This window comes from Apostichopus japonicus, chromosome 7 (assembly GCF_037975245.1).
Source record: "Apostichopus japonicus isolate 1M-3 chromosome 7, ASM3797524v1, whole genome shotgun sequence".
Classification (NCBI taxonomy): domain Eukaryota; kingdom Metazoa; phylum Echinodermata; class Holothuroidea; order Aspidochirotida; family Stichopodidae; genus Apostichopus; species Apostichopus japonicus.
This window is the reverse complement of record NC_092567.1, coordinates 15,896,469-15,923,956: the sequence shown is the minus strand read 5'-3', so window position 1 is coordinate 15,923,956 and position 27,488 is coordinate 15,896,469. Positions and strand designations below refer to the sequence as shown.

Sequence of the window (27,488 nt, the reverse complement as noted above, 5' to 3'; positions counted from 1 at the left end):
ATCTACTGTAAGGTTGAATGCCAGTTCAGTGAGAGTGACTACTATGCCGGTGGTCTATTTAGTCTAGATGTCCTGCATTTATTAGTGATATTTTTAAGCGGGTCGTATAGATTTACTTATTTAACGTTTGCATCTGTGTTTCACCTCACGCTGTGTCACAATGCAAGAGAAAGGGGATAGATTAAAGTGCCAGTAAATATTTCTGCTATTTATTTTCCATTTTTTTCAATATATTCACCTTCAAAATGTGCTAAAATCTTTTCAATGTTCCCAAAATAGAAGCCGAATTTTGATCATCATGTGTCGGCTCCTCGGTGCAGGCCAGAATGCTAAACTCTTAATCAGTTGTTTTAAAAATTCTTAAAACTCGACCATTTAATGAACTTTATACAAAGAACAGAGAAATTCTACAATTTGAAATTTGAGTCGAGTGAATAGTACGAGCCAATCTTCATTGCAGCATTTATTGGCATTGGTAGGGTAATTTCTTTGAGAAGCACTTTGGCATTTTCTCAAACAGAGAGAGAGAGAGACTATGAACTGTAGTATATTGTACATGTGAATGCTGTGTAGTATATCTCCCCAGACCCCCACCCCCCCTACCTCCCCCCATCCCCCACATGACTTCCTAACGTAGTGTCTGGACTTCAAGTTTATCGCAGGCAAATTGTAACATGACTTTCATCATGCTCTGTGCAATTTGAATAATTTTCATTTGCATATTCATTTGCATGATGTTTTGACTCCATTCTCCTGTATGCTTCTTCATATCTCGATCTAAAAGATATTTTTATAGCAAGGATAGATTGGGGGGTTTTTTTTGGGTGGGGGGGGGATCAGGCATGAGACTCTTCCGAGGAAACGCGGATTTCCGATTTTTTTTTTTTTTCATTTTCGCGTTTTTTCTCGTAATTTCGCGTTTTTTATTATTTTTTATTATTTTTTTAATTTTTTTTTTCTTTTTTTTTTGCCGAACATGCTGGACTGTGAAGGGAAGGAACACCGAATTTGACCAGTGGTGGAATCAAGTAGCACAAAGCAAGCAAAAAAGCCTTTTTTTTGGTTCAAAAAAGCTAATGGATAAATTATACAAGCAGAAATTCCACACTTTTTTGGCGAGTTACGTGATGTGATAGATTCCATCTAGAGTCCACCATTTTGCATCTAAGCCCTCCTTACCTGACAAAAAAATTTCTAAAGGGGAGGGGGACACCCCCTCCCCTTAAACCCCTCCTCCAGGACGGCGATCGATAAATTTCAGATTTTTTTTCCCCGGCTCAGTCTCATCCCTGGGGGGATGCATTGTCTGAATTCTTCCTAAGATTCTTTGAATTTGTAATCAATTTGGCTATCATAGATAATTGCAACAAATTGCAGTGCAAAGAAACTGCAAAATTTTGAAACATCTCCACTCACCCCCCTGCCCCCCCCCCCACCCTACTTATTGCACCCATTTCACTACTACATATCCAACTCACCTTTGGATTTGAAAACATAATGAAACTGGTGATAGTCAATTATCTGCAAATATGATATGTCTAAGAAAGATGAGGGTAAGTTAACAGTTCGATTGAAAACAATACTGCTAGCTTTTATTAATACCATGATAGGGATGTGACTCACAGTCATTGTTCAACCTGTTGTATGCTTAAAAAAAAAATTTGGGGGGTCAGCTATCATATTTATCGTTTTTAAGTTCACACCTAACCCAGATCCAACTGAATGTATTCTTTGCTACTTAAAAATTAAAAAATTAAATTGTATTAAAATAGGCTATTTTGAAAGCTCTTTTGTGACGTTTCTCTTTCTCCATAACAGAAGTCGCAGCTTATCGAGCAGCCCTGCCTCGTCACCCCAACACAGCCCTCGTGACTTCTTCAGGCAGCATTCAGAATCGGGCCCTATGAGCCATACGGGAATATTAACATCAGGTGGCCATACGGGCATCCTCACATCCGGCAGTAATAACATTAACAACCCTCAGAATGTACAGCCAGTGCCCTGGAGGGTGAGATTAAATAGTTTGAAAAATAGTATTCTAGGATCGCCGAGGTTCCATCGAAGAAAAATGTTAAGCGTGGAACAAGACGATGTCTCTCTCACTCCGGAAAGCTCACCAGAGTAAGTATATAACCTCGGGGGTCGAAGGTCAGCGCTGTTTTGTTTCTTGCGTCGCGAGTGTTTGAAGTAATTTGGTAATGAACAAATGAAAATGGAAAAACTTGTCTAAGTATTATAAACAAAGGTAAGGATTAAAACAATGATCAAATATATCTTTATTTTTAGATATCAGAAAAATCGCTCCCCAGTTAAATTTATAAGCACACTTGCGATATTGCATATTTGTCTATTCGATGCAAAATCACTCGTGAACCTTTGAACCTGTCCTAGTTCATACAATATTGGCTGATTGTAAAGGGGTAGCATCGTGGTCGTAAAGTTTAATGCCAAATCTTCCATAGTTCTCTTATGAACATGACAAGGAGAGTCAAATCTTGGGGACCGGGAGAGGGCACCACCCCCACCCCCCCGCCCCCACCCCCCCCCCAGCACTCAATTCATGAAAGAACATAAGTGTCCCTCAATTTGCATCAGCAAGCGGGTTTCCTCAAAGATAGATTTATTTGAAGAAATATTAGGTTTGGTTAAGACTTGAATAATTATTCTACGGATCATGCTATACAGGTTTAACTCTTCCTGATTGATTTTCGAGAAAGGTTTCGACAAGCTGGAGTGGAATTTTATAAACAGGACTCTTATCTATGCATATCAAATTCGGGGTCAGACTAAAAAAGTGGGTTACCGGTTTTCACAATTATAGTAAAATTTGAATTTGCAAAATTGCACAATCTGCTGCCCCCCACCCACCCCTCCTTTCATCGCAAAGTAAAGGAAGGGCTGTCCGTCGAGTCCTTCTCCCTTAGTTTTGGCAGCTGAAGTATTAGCACTGAAAGTATTGAATATTATTATCAGGTATTTCAATTAAGAATCAGAAAGTTAATATTTTATAACAAGCTGATGACATCCCTATTTCTGGATGGCAGTAAGGATGATTCCCTCAATGAAACCATCCATTGAACTCCACTGGCTCCCGATATGTGAACAAATCAACTACAAACTATTTCTGATGGTGTTCAAATGTATGCACATGTAGGAGGAAGCTACCTCACCAACTTGTTTCAGCTCTGACCATCATCCACATTGCTCACTTCGCTCTAATTCATCGCTGATGTTACTCATCCCTACGAGTAAAAACAGTGGCGTCACCAGACTTTTCAGTCTGGGGGGGCACAGGGGGGGCACCAGCATTTGATGAGGGGCACTTAGGTGGATACGGATCGCAGTCCTGGGGGAGGGGTTTGGAAAATTTTTGCATACAGAGGATGGGCTAGATGCAAAATGGTGCCACATTTGATGCTAAATTCGATCTGAAGATATCTCCAGAAATTGCTATTTTTGAGGTAATGATTTTAACAACGATATTACTCATCGGTCCAGAAAAAATAAAGCGCGTTCTTTCATATTCTGATGTCAGAATCATGATAAAGGTCCAGAAATAGTGTTCTCTGGAGAGTAGGGGTGGCCTACTTTTCAGGAATTTGATTGGACTGCACCCTAGTGATTTTCTGAATATTCGTCTTACTTCCTAGGAAATAAAAACACGGCTGCAGCACAGCCAGAACAGGGAAATTCATTGTTTGGAACGATGAGTCATGTAGCTCGCGAAGCGGACGTGTATAGCCGCTGGTATGGCGTGAGCACTGACACATTCAATGTATATATCGACACCTGTTGTGATGGCGCAGGTTACGACTTCGATACCCGACGGTCAAGGATAAACTTTTTCATTTTTTCGCAGCTCATTTGAAGAAAATACGAATTACTATGCTTCTTTGTCCTTATGAAAAACCAACTCAGATGGGAGCATGCATTTACCTGTTTTGGGGATTTAATCAAGTTTATCTCATCTCATCTTAACTTGATGCATGATGAGGTATGTGAAAAGTTGCCTATTTACACCTTGATCCCGTTTTTTTTTTTCTTCAGATTAACAAGAAGATCGTGGTTCAGTAGTTTGCTGGGATCGGATCGTAATGAAGAGGCCTTCACAATTCCTGTCCCAGGACCATGTCTGGCTGCTATAAAAGCAGATCTCACACAGGCTCTCCTCTCTGTAAGTTTCTTCATAACTTCCTCAATTATAGAAATCTTTTAGTAAAATAAATGCAAAAATCTGGATAAATTTCTGAGGTGATGGAAATGGAGCAATTGTTACAGTTTACATCATTTCGATGGTTGTGAACGATAGTGTGCAATTGATGTCCAGTTTGTGACAAAGATACCGGCCATAACGTTATTATAATTATCATTGGAAGCGTTGGACTCTCGAAGTCTCACCGGATCTTCCAAGATGAGGATAATTTGATAGTTATATACCAATATGGTTTTGTGAAGTTTGGGTAGTGTGAAATTATGTATTTATGTCATCAGAATAAGAAATATTATGAACCAGAGGAAAAAAAAGTCTAGCATATTGATGTTTCTTGGCAATGGTCTTGTTTTGTGAACATCAGCTACAATAGCTAGGTGCTTTTTTGTATTTGTACACACTGCTGACCAAACAAGGCATGCCATTAAAGAGGTCAAAATTTGAATTTGTAATTAAATGTGAAAGAATTATGTCCATAAATACAATATACCTAATTCCCCCCATCCCCCCTCTCCTCTGCTTGACTTATTTCTTATTTCATTTCTTATTTCATTGTGGAGTGTTTGCTCAGTGGTTAACACTGGCTCTTTAATTTCAATCATAAGGTCCCGAGTTCGAGTCACTCCAAGATTAATGTATGTCGTCCAGTTACAGAGTTGTTGACAATTGATAATTCATAATCATGGACGTTAAATATGAATCTAAGAGACTGACTTCGGTCAGCTTGCGGCTTTGTGAGAGCTTGGTGGCCAATTGGCTAAGGCATCGGACTTGTGATCCAAGGATTGCTGGTTCGATTCCTGCCTAGTTCATTACGTTGCGTCCTTGGGCAAGATGCTTTATCTCACTTGCCTCTCTCCACCCAGGGGTTAAATGGGTACCTGTGAGGTAACTTGTCATTGGGCGCAGTATATAACTGCTGCCGACTGGAAGGATTGTCTCTGGGACAGGTTATCATTGACCAGGGGTAATATAATGTCTGTAAAGCGCGTTGAGAGAACTTGAGACCTATCGCTGGTATAAAGCGCTATATAAAAAGCAAATATTATTAAATATTATTGATAAGCCAATGATGGCTTCTTCGCGAGTTCCTGCTTGCAGGAGGATCTAAAATACATACATACACATTCAACTTTCTTTTTTTTTTCTTTTTTTTTTCTTCACCCTTTAGATATCAGATATGGTATATTCAGTCCACCCACCTGCAATATTTCGGGTAGACTACAGACGTGGAGGGAGCAGTGCGGTATTTATTAAACCCATTAGGTTCCAGATTGAGATCCTCAACACCGGTAAACTTGATGGTAATAGGAGGTCACAGGGATTTGCGCTGCATTTCAGTATATTAACAGGTGAGGTTTCACTAATAACAGCTGCAATTTAGCTGGAAAATCTGTCAGTTTGAAGTTGATTTTGCCATTTGGCATTGAATTTGTTGTACCACACAAGAGCGTGAAAGGAACAAAAACGGGTATCTGAAAACATCGTTTATTTTAGTTCTTTGATATCTTTCCCAGGTAATGATGAAACATGTTCCAAACTAAATGCACATGAAAGCAAACATTTGTGAAAGACAAAAAAAGATTGAGATGGTTAATTACCCATCAATTGGGGGCAGCCAACTAGTTGCAACCACAGGGATCTCTTTCTTAGATTGATGAGTGTTTAAATATGATTAGGGTTTAGAAAGTCCTGGCTTTAGTCAGAATATCGCAAAAGCTACGATCCAACGAAAATGAAAACCTTAAATATGTTAGCTGTGTATAGAAATTTAGTCGCTTCTTCCACTCCTACAATAAAAACACAAAATGTATTAAAGATATGATTTGCATTTAATATGAAGACTGAGACATCAGTGGGAGAACACTTTAACCTTCCCAACCATACCATTAACAACATGTCCCTACAGGGGATTGAATCCTTAGGTAGCCGTCCTGACCTAGTACGAATCAGCAGAGAGAGGCTGTGGATGCAACGCCTTCTCACCATTCAACCTCATGGGCTCAACATTCAGGAAGGACATGACTAACTTTTCTTGTCCCCCCTTGTCCCCCCCCTATCACTCTTCTTCTCATAGCTCTCTTCCACCCTTTTTTTCCACACCTTTCTGTCTTTGTCCTTTTCCAGTTTATTCCCTACCCCCTTCCCTTATCCTCTCTTTGTCCCTCCACTGTTTATCTCCTACCTCTCTTCTTCCCCTGTTGGTTTCTTTCTTTCTTCTCTCTATCCCTTGTCTACTAATCCCCTTACATCCATCTCTTTGTGTTCACCATGCTCATTACCCTGTTCGTATTCTGTGTGTGTTTTTGTCCCATCTGTTACTGTTACTTGTCATTTAGCCTTTGAAGAAGATCCTGCTAGGATCAAAACTTCAGGCCAACTTACTTTTACACATTTAATATGCAAATGAAGCATCGAGACATCACATTTAGGAAGAAAACAGACGGGGTGGAACCAAATCTGGCATTCTGTACCCTGAGATAAAATGAAAAGAGAAAAGTTTTTTTTTTAACCTTCCTTCCCCAAAACAAGGATCGAATATGCTGGATAAAAAAAAACACTATAGCATAGGGAGTCAGGAAAGAATAACTTGTATCAGTTTGCATTTCTGCACAGTTCTTGTGAGGTAAAAACTGTATATAGGCGTAGGAGCCCAATTTGATTTGGGGGGCTGTGTATACGATAATCTTGTTCACATATCTGAGAGCACAAGGATCCTTTATTGTAGCTTTTTGATAATGTTTTACAATTTTTACTCTGTAAGAATTTGTTTTATTTACAGAGCAGCCCCTTTTTGTAAACTGGTAAAGACAGCTTCTCAGATCCTTTGTTGTAGCTTTTTGATAATTTTGATAACTTTTGTAACGTTTTTTATCATTCGTTATTATCTTAATCTCATAAACTTTTTTATATATTAACCTGTATTTTAAATGTTCTGTATATTGTTATATTTTTATCCTATTTATAAATTTCTCTGTAAATTTATACTGGGAAAAAAAAGAAGGTGTGTCAGGATCCTGTTTGTTTTTCCCCCCAGAGAGGTAATAATGCTTCAAGGTCCAAACTGAACATTACTGTCGCAGTGGCCCTTCTTTGGAGAATCTAGTTAGCGCAAATTCAGTTGGGACTACTCTTTTCTTGTTATCCCTTTTTGTTTCCTTGCTTTCCACAATGCAATAGCCTTTTCTTTTTTCTTTTTTTTTTTTTAATAACTTGCACTCTTGTCATTCTTTCCCATTTTTCCAGGTCCTTCCAAGCGGTTTCGTAAAGTTGGGGATCTCGTTTTATGTCACATGACGTCACAACGAGGGCAGACTTCTACTTCGGACAGTCACATTCACTCCTCGTCGACCAGTTCTTCGTCGGTCAGTGCGGAGTACCCGCCTCACATGTCCGTGGAGGTCTTCGGAGAGGAGGATGGCGACGAAGTTTTCATACAAGGTCGGTCGTCGTCAAAGGACGAATTAGTTCCCACGAAATGCGAAGAAGAAGACGCGGGCACGCCCTGAATACTTTTTCCCATCCTGTTGTCATTGTTCATACAGGCGGGCAGGTGGTGAGCCCCTCTCTATTCTCCTGTGTCATCCCCTCGTCGTGGCATATGTGAAGTCAGCTAGTTGTGTCGGCATTTTAAGTGGCAGTTGTATTTCTCTTTGAGTGGCAGTGAAGACTTTTGTCAGGAGCCGGTGAACCTGTGTATCGCTCCTAGTCCATACCTCTCAAAATTCTATTAAGTGCAATCTGATACCTTTCCTTTCTCTACTCATTTTGGTTAATCCAGAGTGTTTTATAATCAGTTTGGTCGAACACTATGCAAGCTGTATGCCCCTTACCTCCCACAAACTTCCCACCCCCCTCCCCCCCGCCCTTTGGTTTCCTTAGTAGTTGATTGTGCAATATATGCTTTGGTCAGACAAAAATATTTTCGATAGAATATGCCAAGTGTGCGCTATCGAACAAGTTTCATCCAGAGTAAATCGGCAGGGATTTAATACCTCTAAGTCTCAGTACAGCTGATATGGCCCCCTTAGCTTGAATGCATTTACTGAACACCAATGCTACTAGACACATTTAGCTCTAGAAAGTTTACATTCATGTGAAATACCTCTCATTTCATCAGTTTTGATCTCTTGTAAGATCAGTATTAAAGAGTTCATATGTAGACACATTCATTCAGCTCTGTGAAATCACTCCTGTTTTGACCTGCTAGTACTGAATCTTTGTTAACTGTTAAGTGACATCACCACACCGGGATCATTTCTAGCATCACCCCACAACTATTGCCCACACTCCCCCCTACCTCCCCCTTCAATGATTATATAAGTTAAATAGAAGTTCAATACAACTAAAAAAATTGGTTTTTTTTCTTAGGATGTATGTATGTATGTATATGTGATCTTCCCGCAAGCAGGAACTCGCGAAAGAAGCCATGGAGGCTTGTAGACTCGCAAGCTGACCGAAGCCAATCTCTCGGCACACATCCATTTAACGTCCATGTCAGGAAGTTGTTATTGAACAACACCCTTGCCAGACGACACACATTGCTGTCGGCGGGGAATCGAACCGGGGATCTCATGACTGGGAGACGCCGGCGTTAACCACTAGGCTATACACTCCGCCTAATACTGGATAATACTGTCATAAACAGGATAATACAGTCAATACAGACAATCAATACAGACAATACAGACAATACAGACAATACAGTCAATACAGACAGTACAGTCAATACAGACAATACAGGATAATACAGATAATACAGTCAATACAGGATAATACTGACATCTCCATATAAGGTATGGTTTACTAACCAATGACTCCAAGTTGAACTAACCTAGTACTTTTGATGAGGTAGTTGACACAAGATACTTTCAATTACCAACTAAAGACTGGCGAGATCAGTTATAAGCAATATTTTATGATTATTTGTCTGGCTGTTCTGTTTTGTCTGTATAGGGTCATTGTTACAACAGTTGTACCTTTCCTGTGAAAGGAACACTTTGTTTCAAAACCGTATTCATTCAACTGCAACGTTACAAACAACAATTTCTATGGGTTTTTTTTTCGTGGAACCCACAGCTGTTTAACGGAGCATTCCTAAAAACGTTGATTACTTGGCATTGTAAAAATTGATAAAGATTGTGACAACTGCCAAAGGTTTATGCAAGATCTGCCCAAAGTTAAGGTCATTGAAAACAAAGAATCTTTTAAACCTTCAGTTTTTTACCGTGTGGTATTTATAAATCCATTTTAAGGTATTATTTATTAGTTGGGCTGTGTTTTCTGGTTGTGAGGGACCTGTTTACCAGATATAGGAATGCTATACATTTAAAGGTTATTGTTGTGCAAGCCAGTTTTATCTGGTAGATTATTTTGTATTCTGATTTTTTCATTTTTTTTTTTTTTTTCAAGTACCAAGGTATTCTGTTTTGACCTCAAGTCATATTTTTGGTCAATGTATAATCATTACTCACATTCCCACTATTTTTTAAGTTTTAAATTTCATTTCAAAATGAACATGAATTACAGTACTATGTACCTTGCTATAGGTATAGCCCAAAACCATGCATTTCCCATCACTTCATTAAAATGAAAGCATTTCTCACCCATTCCGGTGTGCAGATTCCATTAGTCATGATCTTTAACCTCTCTTTCCAAATCTCACATTAATGATATCAGTTCTCACTCGTTCCGGTGTGTATTGTTACAGGTGCCGGATATACCCAGCATCATTTCAGTGCAACTATTGTGTAAATTCCCCTTTTTTCCATCTTTGCCTGTGTTTCCACATCTCACGTTTAATGAGAATTATTCTCACCGGAGCCGGTGCGTGTTGTTTTTTTTCAGCTAGGGTGCCTGTTATTTCCAGCATCATTTTCAATACCAGTAAGTACAAATCTCGTTAATATAGTCTTTGCATCTATGTCATACAGTATTTTCATTTGGTGTGTCGTCGATTCCTTTAAACGAATTTTGATCACCACTAAGTGCGTAAGTCTATAGTTGCCATTGGTATTAAAATTAACAACTTTGTTTATTTCATCTACTCTGTCAGGAATCTTTTTTCCTTTCTCTTTATATATATTTTTTTTAACCTATTAGGAGTAACAAGATGGTGGAAAATTGTTCAGACAAAATTTAACCGAATGAAAAAAGACCATAGGCATGTATCCCAGTATGAAGTTAGTGTACCACGCAGTTAGGAAACTATAACAAAACACAATTTGCTCTTAAATGAACGTTCTCATTTTTCTGTGAGTCATGACTATCATGAACTGGTATCTGGCTTCATTAAAGTTCAGTTTTGGCAGGAATAAGCTCTTTGCCAGAAAGATATTTCCAATTTTCAGAGATGGTTTTTATTAAAGTCACGATTGGCGGGTTGGTATCATGCTGGAGCTTTCAGATCTCTCTCTCTCTGAATGATCAATTAACGCATGTTTAAAAGTAACATGGCCTGACGTTTTCGATCCAAGCAGGATCTTCTTCAGAGGGTATTTTTTTTTTTTTTTTTTTAGCCTCTGAAGAAGATCCTGCTTGGATCGAAACGTCAAGCCAACTTACTTTTACACATTCTCTTACACAGGCTCTCTGTGGATAAGCAGTTTGCTAACAGTTTTATTTTATTTTGTAATTCATGCATGAACGGATACTGTTTGTGATGGCTACTGTGCCTGCCAGTACAGCTCTCGTAGTCTGGTTTATCACCTCCAAGCAATGCTTATTAAGCAGTATTTGTATGTCCTGAAACCAATTATTAGTTGGCTTGTAGCCCCCCAAAGAATTGCTTTTCTCAGACTGTTTTGTATCTAGACAATGAAAGTAAACTGGCTTATTCAAGAAATTGTATAGACTGCATTTTTCCTAGGCCCTTAAAAGCAAATTTTGTACACAATGGTGTTTTTTCCTTGATACGCTAGAAGTACAGTATAAGCTGTATGATAATGGTAGGCTATCCAAATTGTAGTTTTAAAAAGAAACTTTATGGTTTATTTTAGGCTTGGATAATTGAAGGTTACAAGGACCATTTGAGAATGATTCGTTACTTGTAAAATGTGGAAAAAGTTTGTTTCTTCGACAGTTTACCTTCTGACCAAAGAAGCTTGTTATAATTTTAAACAGTTTACATTTGTAACAGTAAACATAATGCATATTAGGACATCAGCACCTCTTTTTAGTTTTCAAGGCTGCATAGTAGGCCTATGATTAATGTGCAAATACATTTCATAAGCCCTTCACTCGAAGGATTTTACACTTGCCTGTAAACGACACATGAACCTTAAACAATTGGCAGATAGTATGAAACAAGCTAATCTAATTATATTTTTGTGATGGGACATTATGTTTCTTTCATGCAGCTGTCAATAATGTTAACCAAATTGCGTTTTTCTGCACATAGCTGATGACATTTCACTCCAAGATAGAACATGAAAATTGAGTGTGCTCTCAATAATATGGACAGTTATTTTGAATGTGCTAATTGATAGGGTCACAAGGTTTAATATGGAACTTGTAAGAGCAATGCCGTACTCCGGTTCAAGGCAAGCCGATTATAGCAAGAATGCAGTTTTTTTAAGTATAAAATAAAGTGGATGGATTTGATCAGGAACAATGATATAACAATAGTAAACACCATTCGTGATAAGTACTGCACAGTCAGGGGGGTGGATGCCCCCCCCCCCCTGACGGACTCAAATGGACTGCTGGCACCCTTTACAGCTTTTTATCTCTTTTTACTTATTCGCGATTATTGACTTTTTATTGCGCTCTCATCTACCTATTGACATTTGTCACATTTTGTTGGTGTAATTTTCTGACAAAATGCTCTTAATGGCTATTTATTTTTCGTTTATCTGCAAATTAGCAAGGCCCAGAAAGGGTCATTTCCGGCGATCTAGGGAGTATCATTACTCAAAAAATGTTCGTACGCTCCGCGCCAACCTGTGGTGGCGCTCCGCTTAGATAGTGTCGAAAGCGCCCCTACAGACCATTCTCGCCCCCCCCCTGACCAATACCCCTAGCTCTGGATCCTAGTGTGCATTATTTGTACTGTTTGACAATCTCTGAATTAAAGAAATACGATTTGGTTGAAAACGCTCACCAGCTGGGAACATACCAGATGTGCGACTTGCAAACTAGCAGTGATATGACAGCCTTTTGGCTAAGATCATGTGTAGTTTCTGTTCCCTTTCGAGGGGAATGGTGAAGCACACCTGACGATGATCACACAGTCACAGTCCTGATGCAAGGGGACTGGGGTTGAGAGCGGATCAGTCGTTCGGTAGTTTGGTTTTCGTGCCCAGGTTCTTTCCTGGGCGACTTTTTCTTGAAAAGCATATGACAGCATGCTCTGTTGATTTTGGGGTATGGCTGGAGAGCGCCTGATTGTTTCGCTTTGCAGAACACCTTAAAGAGATATATGTGTGAAGGATTGTTTGCCCTGAGGATGTTATCGAACGACTAGCACTAAAAATTGCAAAGATCAAATTTTGTTTGGATTAATACAAGGCTATTCCCGTAGATTTTTTCAGTACACGTTGTGGTGGTGGTGTTTGTGTCTGTTTCTGTATACGTTTTAGTGCCAAATATTCTATAAGCAACGCCATGGAGATTGCTTGCGTGATACAAGGTTTTGTTGGTCGAGATCATTTCTTCTGAAGTTGAAGAAACGGTAATATGTAACAAAACAGAAAGGTTTGATCGATTGATTCTATAATGGAGAGAGTTTTTAGCCATATTCTATTTTTGAGCAAGAAAATTCTTTAATGCTTGTTCTTAAATATGCTTAAGGTACCCCCTTCCCCCCCCCCACACAACAAAAATGGTTGTACATATTCAGTATTCAACAATCACCCTCCCCCCCCCAAAAAAAAATCAATCTCTCAGAGCTAAATATTGAGGCTTTTTGTGGAAACCTACCACATTATCTAGGAATTTTTTCAATGCCGGGTCTGAATCACCAGGAAAGGGCTTTTGAAAGCATTTCACCCATTTTGTTTGGGCGAATTTGGAAACTGTGATGATCGCCTCAAATGGTTTTAGTTTTTTTAGTTCAAGAACAGCGTAATTGAATCATAGGCCCCTGTGGACCTAGTTTAATCGTCTATGGTATCGGCTGTCTAATAGAATACTTTCATTATTAGCACAAGATGAGGTGAATATTTTTAAGCTCTGTAGCAGATGTTTTCACGAAGTACTTCCTGTGATGTCTTCCTCCGTTGTTTATTGATGGTTCCATCTCTCATGGGCTGTTCATACTCAAGGTCGTCGGGGTTGTTCCTAAATCTTAGCCTGCTAGAAATTGCTAAACAAACACACACACACATTGAAATGTACTTTCATCCCTAACGGCTGAGACACTCCAACTTGTTCTTTGACATTATGTAGCCGTTAAAATCTTATAATCCATCAGAGCTGCTTGGATACATACACAGCAGAAGATGAATCAAATTAGGCCCATTCTGTGTTGGTAGTATACTTGAGGGCAGTGTTATGGGGCCATTAACGGATGGTACATGATCTGACCATATAAACAATTGTGCAGCAAAGCTGCCAAAATTTTAGTATCGACAATGTCGTCGACACTTTTTATTTGCTGATGGTGACTTATAACTTTCCATCTAGTAAAGGTTTTCATTCACCAGGTCATTGCACTAAAACCCCATGTTTCTTTTCATATGTATACAACATTTAAATCGTATGTTGGCTGCATTAACAGTGTTTCTTTCTCTGCATGATCATCACATAAATTGAACAGAAAGATATCGTTACTTCCATGAATTAGTGTTGTAATTGGATGTTTAATGTTTTTCAAAGATGCGGGTTTTCTGTTTTGTTTAAATGAAGCACAAAGATGAAACCTAAGCCTACCACATTCTGACGACAGAATCATTGGTCTAGTGTTATATCAAAATTAGAGTCACGGCTGACGTTGTTACGAACATCACTTGCGGCAATTGAAAAAAAACTAATGAAATGCCATCACATAATTGATTGTCAAGGAATGAAATACTATTGGCGATCTGTTATGTGTTATTCAAACTAAAGTACTTTGTGTTCCACATGAAACCCACCAAATTGGTCAAAGCAGGGCCCAAGCCCACTTAGGCACACCATATCTCAGTAGCAGGAATAAGGGGTATGTGTGGGCATCCTGGTGTCATGTAAATTTTTGTTTCAATTCAAATCTTTAGGTAGGATTTCCTGATATTTAGTCAAACTATCACTGTGCAGTTACAGTTATTTATCTTACTGAACTTTAAGGCAATATACATAATATTTCCTATTTATATTTTTATTTTAGTTTCATTTTGATGGTTTTGATTGATAATCAGTTAAGAGCCTGTCTTAGGTAGGGAACAACAACTATAGTTTGATTGTTTTGATTGATAATCAGTTAAGAGCCTGTTTTAGTTAGGGAACAACAACTGTAATTTTGTCCTAATTCTTCTCATTACTAAAACTACAATGTATCTAAACTTGTGCAATTCTCATTGAATAATTCTCACTTTTTTTCTTTCTTTTTTTCTTTTTTTTTCTATTCAAATTATAAATTCATTCATGATTTTGTTGTACGTTTTATATATTATATAGATATATAACTTATTTGTACATTAAAGTCTTATTTATAATACACTGGTGTATTTGGCGGCTCAAGTTAGATTCAGAATCTTAAGTTTACTGTTAGGTGCAATATTTACACCAAAAAAGAAAGTGTGAATTTAAGCACATTAATGAAGGTACCATTCACGTCACTATGTCCATTCGTTGTTAACAACTAGATGCGGATTCAGGATCCAACCCTCCCCCCCCCCCTTCTTCTGCTTGGAAAGTTTGGTAACCTTAGCTACTGTAATTCTGCTTAAAACAAGGCGCATTTGTGAGAGGCAAGGTGAGAGGCAGTGTTCCTTGCTTCGAACAATAATAAAAAGGTTTAGTTTTTACACCGCAAGGCCTAAACAATCAATTGTTGTTGTTTTTTGTTCTACTGTTAGTCCACGTGGGTTGATTTTGATGTTACTAGCAAATGGCAGCGCTGTTATTATGGAAGACATAATTCGCTGTTACAGAACTGTTAACGTTATTTTATCCGTGTACAGAATATTGATGGTGACAACTTGAATGTACACTGCTCGGTTTTAACTTATACTATAGGACTTTATTTCAAGCTTTGTGCAGATTTGAGCCCTTTAAAATTAAGGTTCCTGATATGAACACTTGTTGTCAATGTAGCTATCAGACACATTACTGCGATCATTTACTTTATGATCAGGGCTAAAGCGAAATTCTGTTCTTTGGCATCATATAAATAAGTTTGCACTTGTGTACCACCATATAGGCAATATTGGATGGTATACGATACCATTAATAGTATTTTGTACGTTCCCTTAACTTATACCCTCTTGTTATCTATAACTTATCTTTATACATGTTACGCTTGGTGAACTTCGAAAAAGCCGCGTTATCTCCAATGTACTTAGAAAGCAATTGTCACTGTAGGATGTTTGTTAGGTTACCCTTTACTATGAATGGTAACAATCGGACTTCCTGAACTGATATAGATATAGAAGGATGTGTTTCAAAGAAACCAGACACTGGTTTGTACTATTAGCCTACAGGAAATGATTTACGACTACCGTAAATACCATGTAGCAGTGAGAGTGTAAGGACCGATTCCTATTGTTGAAAAGTAGCACGTATTTTGGACACAGATTGTGTGGTGTATTGGCTCCAGCACTAGTCTAGCATTCCAGGACCAAGTGCATAATTAACTTATACGAATTGCTTAATTGATAACAAAAACTGAACTTTTTTGGAAACAGATATTATTATCCATCGAAGCATCTGTTTTTGTTGGTTAATAATTTCTGGCATTTTACTTAAACGTTTGAGTTATCACTTTGAGTATAACATATTACGATATAACAAAAAGACTATACTTATAACAAAACACATGCGCCAGGGTTGTTGTTGTTGTTGATTATTTGCTAGACATAATCAATGGTGATTGTAATAATGGTCCCATAGTAACATGCTCATCAATTGTTACAGATTCACAGTGATTATTAATTTAGTGTTACAGTACTGTAAGTTCAAATTATAACAGTGCTGATAAGTGTTTAAGGGCGTCGCTGGAATCATACAATCGAACTGTTCAAGCTATAGTCTATCTCTGACAGTGTCGTGATTTAAACCAAACAACAGACTTAAGAGGGTACTGCTTTAAGAGAAAGGGTCACTGTTTTTTTTTATCTACGTTACAAACTAACTCATTTGTGCATCTACCCCTGCATGTTTTAAGTGTAAAATATTCCTCATATTTTGTTTCACACACACACACACACACACTGATCTTTTAACTTCAAAACTTGGTGTGAAATCTTTGTTGTTGATAAACTCGTCCTGTTCCATTCAATTCTCTGTATCCTACTCTTACTACCAAAAGCAACTGTTTTTGGTAATTGGTGGGTTAATTGTATATAATAATATGGCTGCTACTGTACAGTAGTAACGATCGTTCCAAACCTAATAAATAATTCCAGAAATTACCAGTATTTGTTCATTTTACCTATTTTCTTGCAACTTGTTTCTTCTTTTAATACGTCATTCTTGCGCATTCTTTTCTACCAATCGATGAGCTCATCGATTGGTAGAAAAGAATGCGCAAGAATGATCTGCTAGCAACGAGCTTTTGATATACGTGTAATCGTGTAACCTTCGTATGGGAATAAGTACTAAGTGGCGAGTCAAGTTGTGAATGGTAGGGCAGACCGTGAAGTCAGTATCATGTTGTGCCCTGAGCCAAATCATGTAACCGCGCCCTTTTGTTAAATATTTTATTTCATATCACAGTTTAGATATTTTCCCTTCCCCTTATTGACCTCACCCGGGGGCTGTGTCCCCTTTCGTAAGAACTTTTGGGCAGAAAGGGAAGCAGGTATATCCTGGTCTCACTAAAACGATTTATGAAGTCATCATAACATCAATGAATATTCTATGATACCATATTTCACGTGTGTATGTAACTTTCAGCCATAAATTATTTCATACAACCTCTGTGTCTTAAACATCTCGGTACATTTGCCTAAAAAAAAAAGTCTAAGAAACGAGTAAAGGGTGCCGTCTATTTTAGTTTTCTGTTAATTATTCCCCTAGTCAGTATCGGAAAAAAAATTGAATTTGGTGGGCTTCATTGTTCTTGAGGAAGACCCTTCATAGAGATTGTTTTATATAACTCTACTCTCTCGCTTTTAAGTAAACTTCCAAATTCATCATAGCCATATATAGGTATCGAGCCGCTAGTTTGGTTCTTGGCACAGCCTTGTGCACATTCTGACATACCTAATATCAAATTGTACTCATTTTCACTCAAATCAAGTAGTCACCAAAATTGTGAGCAAAATGCAAGAACTAATCACCTTTTTGTTGGCATATGGAAGACAGCCTATGCCCAATGTGGTATGTCTTTATACCAATATGGTAGCTAATCTGCATGTGTGTCGAGAGAGGGATTGAGGTGGTGCTACAGCCCTTGCAAGGCCCTAAGTCATTATTGGGGCATGGGGAAAAAACAACGTATCCTCATTGTCATAATTTACGTAGCCAAAAAAGGATGGCCTTTAAACAAAAATGGGCCCGGTTGCATCATTTTCACCAAGGCACAATCTGGCTTTCGTCGCCTATCGTGAAGATAATCTTAAGATAATTCCCTTACATATGTAGAGATGGTGAGGTGTCAAGTGTTCTACGCCATATGCCGGTAGCTTCTTACTGTCTGGGAGGGGAGGGGCGGGCTACATCGTATTGAAGGGTGATTAGGCACAACATTAACGCTGAATGATGAGCACTAAGACATTTCCTGTCAGTTCAGACTATATTTCTTGACTAATATTATCTTTTGTAAAAATTACCCTTAAAGCCTCCTGCTTCCTCAGCCCAAGTATACATGGACATATGTGGTACTTAAATACAGTGGTATGGAAGGGGTTTGTTCTTAGGGGAAGGAATTATTCGTATACTATACAGTGAAATTGAAGAGCTAAATATGCAGTCTGGCACATGTAAAACCCACTTTGGTTATTTGTACAACGACACTTGGAATACAGAAGCCATGCCTTCCCCACCCACACATTCGACTGGCCCCATCCATCGGCGCATTGACCTTCGATGCAAAGGGAAATGTCTATGGAATTTATGTCCAAGACCTTGTAAGGACTATGAGGCACAGGTCTTAGGGCCTTTTTGGGAGTCCTGGATGCGAAGCCCGGCAGCCCAAGCGGTTTCAGGTAATCCTTGTAAAGTCGAAGCTTATACCACATAATGCTAGAGAGAAAGAGAGATTCAATTTCTATGGAATTGATATCAAATCCCCGTAAGTTGTTGGATATTCTAATTCTCTCCTACCAACTTTCAGGCACAAAAACACATTTCTGAGAAGATTAATAATCACTGCTGAACAAAAAATCTCTCCGCAAAGTCTGAAGCTTGAATTTGCTTTGAGTGAATAAAACATTCAAGAACACTCATGTCTAATATATTTGACCATGATATATATTGATAACAATGGGCGATATATGCCATTGGCTAGCTAAATTAAATTTTGATGAAAACATTACCCCCACTTAATTATCATGTTTCTTTAAACTTTGTTTGCGCATGCATGATGGCACATAATATGCAGTTCGGTAAAATGGTGTACGAAGCTACATAGTAAAAACTTGAAGTCATGGGTCACCCTATGTTAACCCAATGATAGGCTCTAGTAAGCACTGACTGCAACAAGAACAAATATTTACAATTAGATCTAGATTATGATTTAACAATTTGGTCTCAAGTTAACATTTTCCAGACACGTAGCTTACCTTAACGGCACATATTTGAAAATCAGAAGAAACAAAAACTATTGGGCTAGAAACAGATTAAGTCTTAAGTTGTCATTACTAGAAATTAGAAGAAGAAGAAGAAGAATAATAATAATAATAATCAACATACTTCACATACTTAGCATTTACATATTACGCTTAAATTCCACCTAAAGTTAGGCTATAGTTTAAATTGCAATACTACGGTTTTTTATGACTATACATCTACTGTACCATGAACAGTTCTCAGGCTGTAAAAGATATAAAGCTATTTTTTTCTCCAAATCTTTCCCGGTTGCATTTTGGCACTTAGCGCAAGCGTTTCAGCAGGTGATTATCTCAAGTTTTCAAACTATGTTATGGTGGCTGAAGTCGATTGCTTAGCAAAACTTCCTGACTTTTCGTTCTGAATCTTTAGGCGAAAACCACAATTTTCATACCATGTTGTATTGTGAAGTTATGAACAATAAATTTACGTGTCATTTCGTGAACGTGTCTGGCAACAACAAAATGGACGTTGTCATGGGAACAATTCATATGAATTAAGTCTTTGTTCCTCCTTATAATTTACCATTCATTTATTCACAGAAGAAAGATCATTCCTACATAATGATGTATTTTGAAAGAGCCCTTTGATAAGCAAACATTCCAAATGTATCAGATTTCAAGGATGAACAACAGGCAGATTATAATAGCATAAGTAACGCTTTGAAGTGCATTTGCCCAAATGACATCAAAACCTGATATTGTGATTCCACGTCCTTGGGTAGATGAACGTTTAGTCATTCAAAGTACGTTAATTTCAATCGACCAAGTTATTGAGATTGGGGTTTCATCTGGAAATCTGAAGATAAGACGAATTCTGTTGAATTTCAAATTGTTTCTCACAATTAAATCCTAATAAATGACTACGCTTAATTTGGGACTTGAAGCATGCATGCAGGAATGAACAAAGGCCGTGTTATGTTAAATTGTTCGGATCATGGAGGTCTGTTTTGACCTCCATGTTCGGATGTACAGATAACTCTCAACAATTGACTGGCCAAAGGTAAACCTCACTCCTGTGCAGAAATTGTTTCGATGCCAAACAGCTTTCGCCAATATTCTGTCAAGTAAATCTGATCAGGATCATACTCCGCTCTCAGTGCTAGCCAGTCATCCATCTTGGGGTACGAATTCTTCAGAAAGGCAGCACCATACTCTACGCCTCCGTAGGTGCCGCCGCTGTACGGAAGGTATTTGCCCCAGTGAAGGCGAACTCCATCAACCTTCATCAGAGCCTTCCAATAATGATCGTAGTACTCCCTTGCGTCTCCTTTTTGATGATAAAACCAAAAAGGGTCGACACGAAATACATTACGATTATAAGCTGGGCTCATCCAAAATGGAGACCTTTTACCAGCGTAGAGCTCGCATGCGTAGTTGCCAGCAACTTGCTGGTCTTCGAACAATTTCTTGAGAATATTTATGACGTTCTCTGTCTCTTCCATCGGAAACCATAGCTCGGTGAATTCGGTTCTGAAAATTGTATCGGTAGGTACTTGGTCATCCATCGGTATCGTTTTGTACCAAATATCATTAAATTCGGTAGGGTTTTCATGTGTAAATATCTTCAGGGTATCCCCGACAAGTTTATACGTGTCCTCACATGGCACATGGGTAAGACCCCAATGCATCATTCGCAAGGCCATCGCCGCTGCTCCGGCTACCCAATGGTTCCCTATAACACTCTTGTAGGGTACGATCTTTGTTGACTCGCTTCTTTTACCTGACCATTCTGTGACTCGTTGCGCGTACTTCTGAGGAAACCACGTGAGACGGAAGTACTCAGTATTCTCGAGAGTGTCTTGTAATTTACTAGTTCCTGTGTTTTCATTGACAGCCAGAACGGATTCCGCTACGCTGACTGTTTTTTCAACCCCTCCTACATTGAAACTTGGAGTTTTAACTTCCAATACCATGTAAGTTATGACACCAAAGAGACCCATGGATACTCCGACCGCGTTGAACAGGTCTGTACCCCTCTCTGCCACCTGTGACTGACCCTTCCCATCAATGAAATGGATTTCTTTTATGATATCCTCAAATCCATGAGCCACACTTCCTCCAGCTGAGCCAGTCATCGTAAAACCAGCAATGGATTGTTGCGTGATTCCGCCAAGTATCGGTATAGCACAGTTGATTTTTGCTAATTGAACATTAACGGAGTTATCCCAAGTAGAATCCTTGTCAAGAGGATTTTTACCGAGGTAGCAGCCTCCCCCGACTTTCACAGTCTTTGTATCACCTTCCTCAGACAGGACGGTGAAGGATCGCAACTCTCCGCCGAGCCTAATACGCCTTTCATTCGGTGTATTCTCTGTGTCACCAATTGCAGGACCTATCGAATGCGCAGAACCGACAACACGAACTATTTCCTTGGCTTCACGAGCGGACTTGATCACGTTTTTCAGCTCATCTTCATTATTAACCAATTCTGGAATCGTGGCGCCTAGTCGTGGTGTCTCCGAGGCCAGAAGGAAGTTATACAATTGTTTTCTTCCATCGTCGGGTAACGTGATGAGTTCCGTCGTATCCGCGTTCCTCTCATTCTGGTCGTTCGTGTCGGGTTGTTTGTTTGCTTCCCGGTTCTGTTCCCTTCTTTGTTTACTTTGTTTATGTCCCATGATCTGTTAAATGTTGAATGAAATAATTAAACTTAGCGATCACAGCAATATACAGGAAAATACAGTTTATTTTTTTAAGAAAATGCTACAGATAAATTGATGTATTTATAACAGTAGTTGATATCGGATCGCATAATATACGAAAATCGCCCAGAATGGAAGGAAGGTGTATGAACTCCGAGAATGTCAGTTTAAATTAAACCAAAATGATATCAATTAAAGAAAGGTGTTACATTTTGGAAAACTGAGACTCCCCCTCCCCCACCACAATTTTTTTTATGTATGTATATGCCTATATTATAAATATAATACATATATAATATATGTATAATATATATATATATATACATGGGCGGCGATCCTGGGGGGGATGGGGGGATATATCCCCCATGAAAATGGGTGGAGGGGATGTAATACACCTTACCCCCCCCCCCCCACCAAATGCCAGGATAATAATATTTTCATGCCTACATTTATGCATCATCGTGAATGTACGGCTCTTTTTTAGCTTCATTTCTCGCCTACCATAAACGCAGTGCGATCTTTTCAAATAAAGCGTCTTTATAAAGCAAGAATAGTTGACTGTAGGCTTCATTGGGTCTATAACAACAAAATGTATTATTGCGCCCACGGTATTGATATAGTACATATATGCACCCTCATAGTATTCATATCAACGAGTTAAATTAATCTGGAGGATTCATGTCAATTGGGCGCGCGTACCATGCATGGAGGGTCATGTGATGTGTTCCAGGTGGTACCAAACTGATATTTCTCTGTAGCAGTTCGAAAATAGTGTTAGTGACTTCGTGAAAGATTTGCACCAAGACGGATCGAACATGGGAAGTAACGGCGTAAGAAGGCACTGGTACTTCAGGCCTACGAAATAGTGCTAATATGCTAACGTTAGACATGCTGGCACAGAACAAGTACAGATACATTGGGCTTGCAGCGGGAAATGTCGATGTCTGAATTGTATTTCAAGGGTGAGCGTATGGTGCTGTGGGGAAAAGTTTAGTTCAGTGCAACCACGGAATTCTCCATGGAACAGAGCCTAATGCTGCTCAGCCGGAATATAGCTATCACGTTAGGCTACAGGCACGGTTATTGCTAGGTAACGGGTGTCGTCTGCTGCTCTAAGCACGCATACACATTTACGTACTAGTTGGGTGAAATCATCATGCGTCAAGGGGAGAGTAAAATATTAGTACCGCCCTGGAACACATCACATGACCCTCCATGCATGGTACGCGCGTTCGCGCGTATTTACTGTGTGATAGTTTCCCCAGATTCATTTACAGGTACCTCGATGATTCATATAGGCCCTATAGTAGGCCTACACACGTACATGTTCCCTCGAACAGCTGAGAATTTCATGTTACCAGGGTAATGATTAATACACGTTTCACCTGGATGCCCTAGCAATCGGTACCTAGGAATGTAACTATGTGTAATTGTGTATTGCATGTGTATATGCCTATAATAGCCTGCATGAGGCCATTTTCTTCATCGAATAATATAAAAGAGATCTCGAACATTCTAACGTAGCGCCTGAAACAAGATTGACAGGGGCAAGTTTCCCAAAATAACACCCAAAATTACAAAAAAAGTATTTTGGATCCTGATTATGAGATATTTCGGATATGATATCCCTATTTTAAAGTTGGGTATATGCCGCTTGGAAACCTCGGTAAGTGCCGTTTCCGGCCATCTAGAGGGTTTGTAAATCCCAAAATTTTCTTGTACGCTTCGCGCCAACTCATGGTGGCGCTACGCTTAGATAGTCAACAAGGTCATATCCCCCCCACTCGGAAATACGGATCGCAGCCCATGTATATATATATATATATATATATATATATATATATATATATATATATATATATATATATATATATATATATATATATATATATATATATATATATATATATATATATATATATATATTCGAACCCGGGCCTCCCGCTTTATATGCGGACACCCTAACCACTAGGCTATGGACGCTGATTGTGGAAAGTATTTTTATTAAGAAGAGAAGTAGCATTTTTCAAAATAACCTTATCTCATAGCCTACGTTTTAATTCCAAAAATGGTCATAATTTTTCCATCAACCTGACCCGAATTGCTTAGTTGATATAGAAGTATACTCCCATCAACGCAGATTCACAGCGTAGGGATATAGTGAACTGTAAAATCAAATGTCGACATACCTTTCGATTCGTTCGATGTCCTGGTTCCTTGACTGTTGATTCAAGAAGTAACGCTTTCGAAGATGCACTACTGAGTTTTATACAGCGCACAGCTCTAGTGGCATTCCATTTGTCAAGTAGAGGGAGTTTTACTACAATAGCAAGGTTGAATGGTTTTGAGAGGGTAGTGTGGGAGGAATTCAAGATTAAAGATTATAGAAATTCAAGCACTGCCCAACCGTGTGAAGAAAAACAGACTGAACGGGACTGAAAAATATGAAATGGTTGAAATCAATGTTCTTTTAAATTAATTAACGCTACTATTTCTTTTATTAATTAGGCCATTAAAAATAAACGACAAAACTACAACACCAAAATGCTGTTTGGTCGGACCTCTCATTTTCCTCCGGCGAATGACATTTGACAAACGCTATATGTGTAACTCTTCGGTGTGTATAACGTCACGTTGGCGTGAAATGAGATCAAGTGATTGAAAAATCAAGGGCAGCCCGTGTTCGTATATTATTAGACCATGACACATTGATACCAATTGACGATATCAGTACTTTTCACAAGTATAATTAATCATTAGTTTTATCACCCCTCGCCACTTTCTTTATAGAAATCACTGGTAACCCCATAGCAATTTGAGAGTTGGGAATTCAACACGTATGTCTGAAAACTCAAATATGGTGGTCGCAAACTTAACGTCCAAGTTAAATACATCTTTAATATCAGTTACTCACATGATGTTGTATACATTCATGTATACTAGTAAACCCTTGACTACACTAATCCACGTTATAACCTCAGCTCGTACTAAATTAATCACGTTTTCTCCGTATTGATCCCTCTGCATTTGGTAAACAAACGTATACCTTCATGTTGTAGTGTATGTTAATGGCTTCTATACAATGTGATTACGTAAGACTTACCAGCAACTCCATGACTGAACAATAGACAGCTTTCCCAAGAAAAAAGCGTCTATTCTATAAAAAAAAAAAAACAATCTTATTATCCCCCGTAGGACCTCTCGCGAGGTCGACCAATGTATAGTAGGCCATATAGGGGAAAGGGATTATCTGCTGAGTATGGTGAAAGGAATATATCTCTGCGAATAACAAACAGTATAGAATTCTATAGCTAAATGTCTACTACCGCTGAATGAAATCAACAACACTGTAAAGATACACTTAACTGGAAAGGAAGAAAGAACAGAACAAGCTCGCTTTTGGATATATCAATGCCAGGTCAGATAAAAACAAATCTCTGAAGCTGCGTGATTTCATTGAAGAAACATATTGACGTTTTGGGGTATCACAGAAACATGGTTGACGGGAGGGGGGGGGGCGTATTGGCGTAAGTGATGATATTATATGCAAAGAGTTGACGCCAAATGGATTTAAGTTGGATCATGTCCCAAGGACACCGGGGAAGGGTGGTGATGTTGCTGTTAATTGTTTATAAGTCTGGATAAAAGTGTTCTAATCAGAAAGTGTCATATTCATCGTTTGACCTTATTGAGATTGATATGTCAACTCGTAATGACTGTCTACGTGTAGCTGTTCTGTATCGGCCGCCAAGTGGAGGTAAACACAGTCACCCGACACCATTGTTTCTGGAACATATACAGGACTATATCGATAGTCGATTAACACCTGCGGGAATAGTTCTTGGTGATTTTAATTTCAATATGGGTGAGCAAAATAATTCAGACGCGGTCAGCGACGTAGCCAGGAATTTGAAAGGGAGGGGAGCACGTTTTGCGATTGATATTGGGGAGGGGTCTAAAGGGAGGGGCTGTCCCTCTCCCCTTTGAGATATTTTTGAACAATTGAAGGTCCTTATAGATGCGATCTGGTGCAATGTTTTGCCAGTTTCATTATTATCATGTGATATCATATTATCAGCAGATTTTGTTTCCTGTTTGAATTCTTTTACATGTTCTTTAACATATTATAGCCTATCAGAAAGACAAACAAAGTGCTCTTTTACAATTTTTCCAGTAGGATGATTCTTGTTTATTGTCCAATGTCTGGACTTTAATACATTTGACTTACTTAACTGATGGACAATTTAAACTTTCATATTTTGAAAGACGGCCAGATGTGCTGTGGCCTAAAAACAAATATCGTTATCGCAGTGTATTAGCAGTGTAATAATTATTTACAGGAAGCGCGCATCACATACGATTGCTATATTAGCTTCATAACATGATGTTCGTACAACAACTTAGGACGAATCATAGAATGGATGAGAACGAACGTTGTCGAAGTCGTTGTGCATACGGTTCGTGACACTCCATCGAGTGCAGTTATGTAGGCAATATGTATGTTATTACGCAGTGGCCAACTGTAGGCTTGCAATAGGCTATAGGCTAAATTTAGCTAATTGCATCTGCTAGACTAAGTAAGTAGCTGAATCAGTAGGCCTGAATGTTACTACGATTATAATAGAGTGAACGGAGCTGACGAGTATTCAAGATCAAAAGAGCACTGACAAAATAGCATGATAGAAAAACGACAGTTTGTAACCTTTTTCGACACTGAAAGGGGCGAGCAGTCTCTCCCCTGGCCCACCCCCTCCCCTGGCAACGTCCCTGGATGCGGTCAAGTTCATGGACCTTCTCTTCAGCCTGAATCTAAACCAACACATAAAGACTCATATACAAGGTCACACACTTGACCTGGTGATCACAAGATCAAATGAAAACCTAGTCGCCAAGGTAACGTGTAAGCCACCCTCTCTGTCTGATCACTATTCAATCATTAATACATGTCATGTTGACAATCCTGCTGCACCAAAGAGAATAACCCAGAATAGATGTATTAAGAACATTGATAAAGAGAAACTAAAAGCACTGAGGTGTCATGAACAGGCCGTTAGTAACATCACCACCAGATACTATCACAGACTTGGTAAGTCTCTACATTACTGCTATGTCAGATATCCTAGACTCCCATGCCCCCATTAGTTTACTACCAGGGAGGTGGTCATCAGGGAGCACTCTCCGTGGTTCACTGAGGAGCTGGCTGATACTCGTCGAAAACGCCGTCAATCAGAACGACGATGGAAAGCGAATGGGCTCTCTGTTCACCTAGATAGTGTACGACATCACAGGAACAACTACAATATGTTATGTAAATCAGCTAAATCTAAATACTAACAAAGCAGGGGCGTATCCAGGGGGGGGCGCAACAGGCGCGCCCCCCCTATTGGCCGTCACCAAAAAAAAAAGTTTAGCAAAAAAAAAAAAAAAAAAAATTGATGACGACCTTTATGTGAGATGTCGGTGATCGCTCAACCCCCCCCCCTCCCGTATGCTTTATTTTTTGTTTGCCAAAAAAAGGTTCTGGCGAAGTTCGGCGGCATAATAGTTTTAGAAACATAGATGGTAATTGTGTTTGTATTATCACTATAAACACTAAATGACATGCCAGCCATACTAAATTGTGCATTTTGTGTCCATATTTACTGGAAATGTTGCTTATTATTAAGGTCGAAAAATGGATCACATATGGCCATGGGCGGCGATCCTGGGTGGAGGGGGGATATATCC

At 38.9% G+C, this 27,488-nt stretch overlaps 2 protein-coding genes and 1 long non-coding RNA gene across 3 annotated transcripts in view; 2 read left to right on the top strand and 1 right to left on the bottom strand.

Annotated features, from left to right (window-relative positions):
* The window catches only part of LOC139969473 (serine/threonine-protein kinase BRSK2-like), a 61,670-nt gene extending 44,912 nt beyond the window's left edge, over positions 1-16,758 (top strand). Inside the window, exons 13-16 of the mRNA XM_071974496.1 lie at positions 1,819-2,121; positions 4,048-4,174; positions 5,382-5,562; positions 7,457-16,758. Of these exons, the coding sequence (XP_071830597.1) occupies positions 1,819-2,121; positions 4,048-4,174; positions 5,382-5,562; positions 7,457-7,719 (874 nt within the window). The 3' untranslated portion in view covers positions 7,720-16,758. The remainder of the gene's footprint in view (positions 1-1,818; positions 2,122-4,047; positions 4,175-5,381; positions 5,563-7,456) is intronic.
* Positions 1-19,968, top strand: part of LOC139969477 (uncharacterized) — a 128,081-nt gene extending 108,113 nt beyond the window's left edge. Inside the window, exon 2 of the long non-coding RNA XR_011793728.1 lies at positions 19,402-19,968. This is a non-coding gene — a long non-coding RNA (uncharacterized lncRNA). The remainder of the gene's footprint in view (positions 1-19,401) is intronic.
* LOC139969474 (L-gulonolactone oxidase-like) lies at positions 18,740-24,706 on the bottom strand. Its single transcript, XM_071974498.1, has 3 exons — positions 24,676-24,706; positions 23,951-24,081; positions 18,740-21,740 (listed from the first exon to the last, which is right to left on the bottom strand). The coding sequence occupies exons 1-3, from the start codon at positions 24,689-24,691 to the stop codon at positions 20,127-20,129; spliced, it is 1,761 nt and encodes a 586-aa protein (XP_071830599.1). The 5' UTR covers positions 24,692-24,706; the 3' UTR covers positions 18,740-20,126.
* Positions 24,707-27,488: the final 2,782 nt, after the last annotated feature.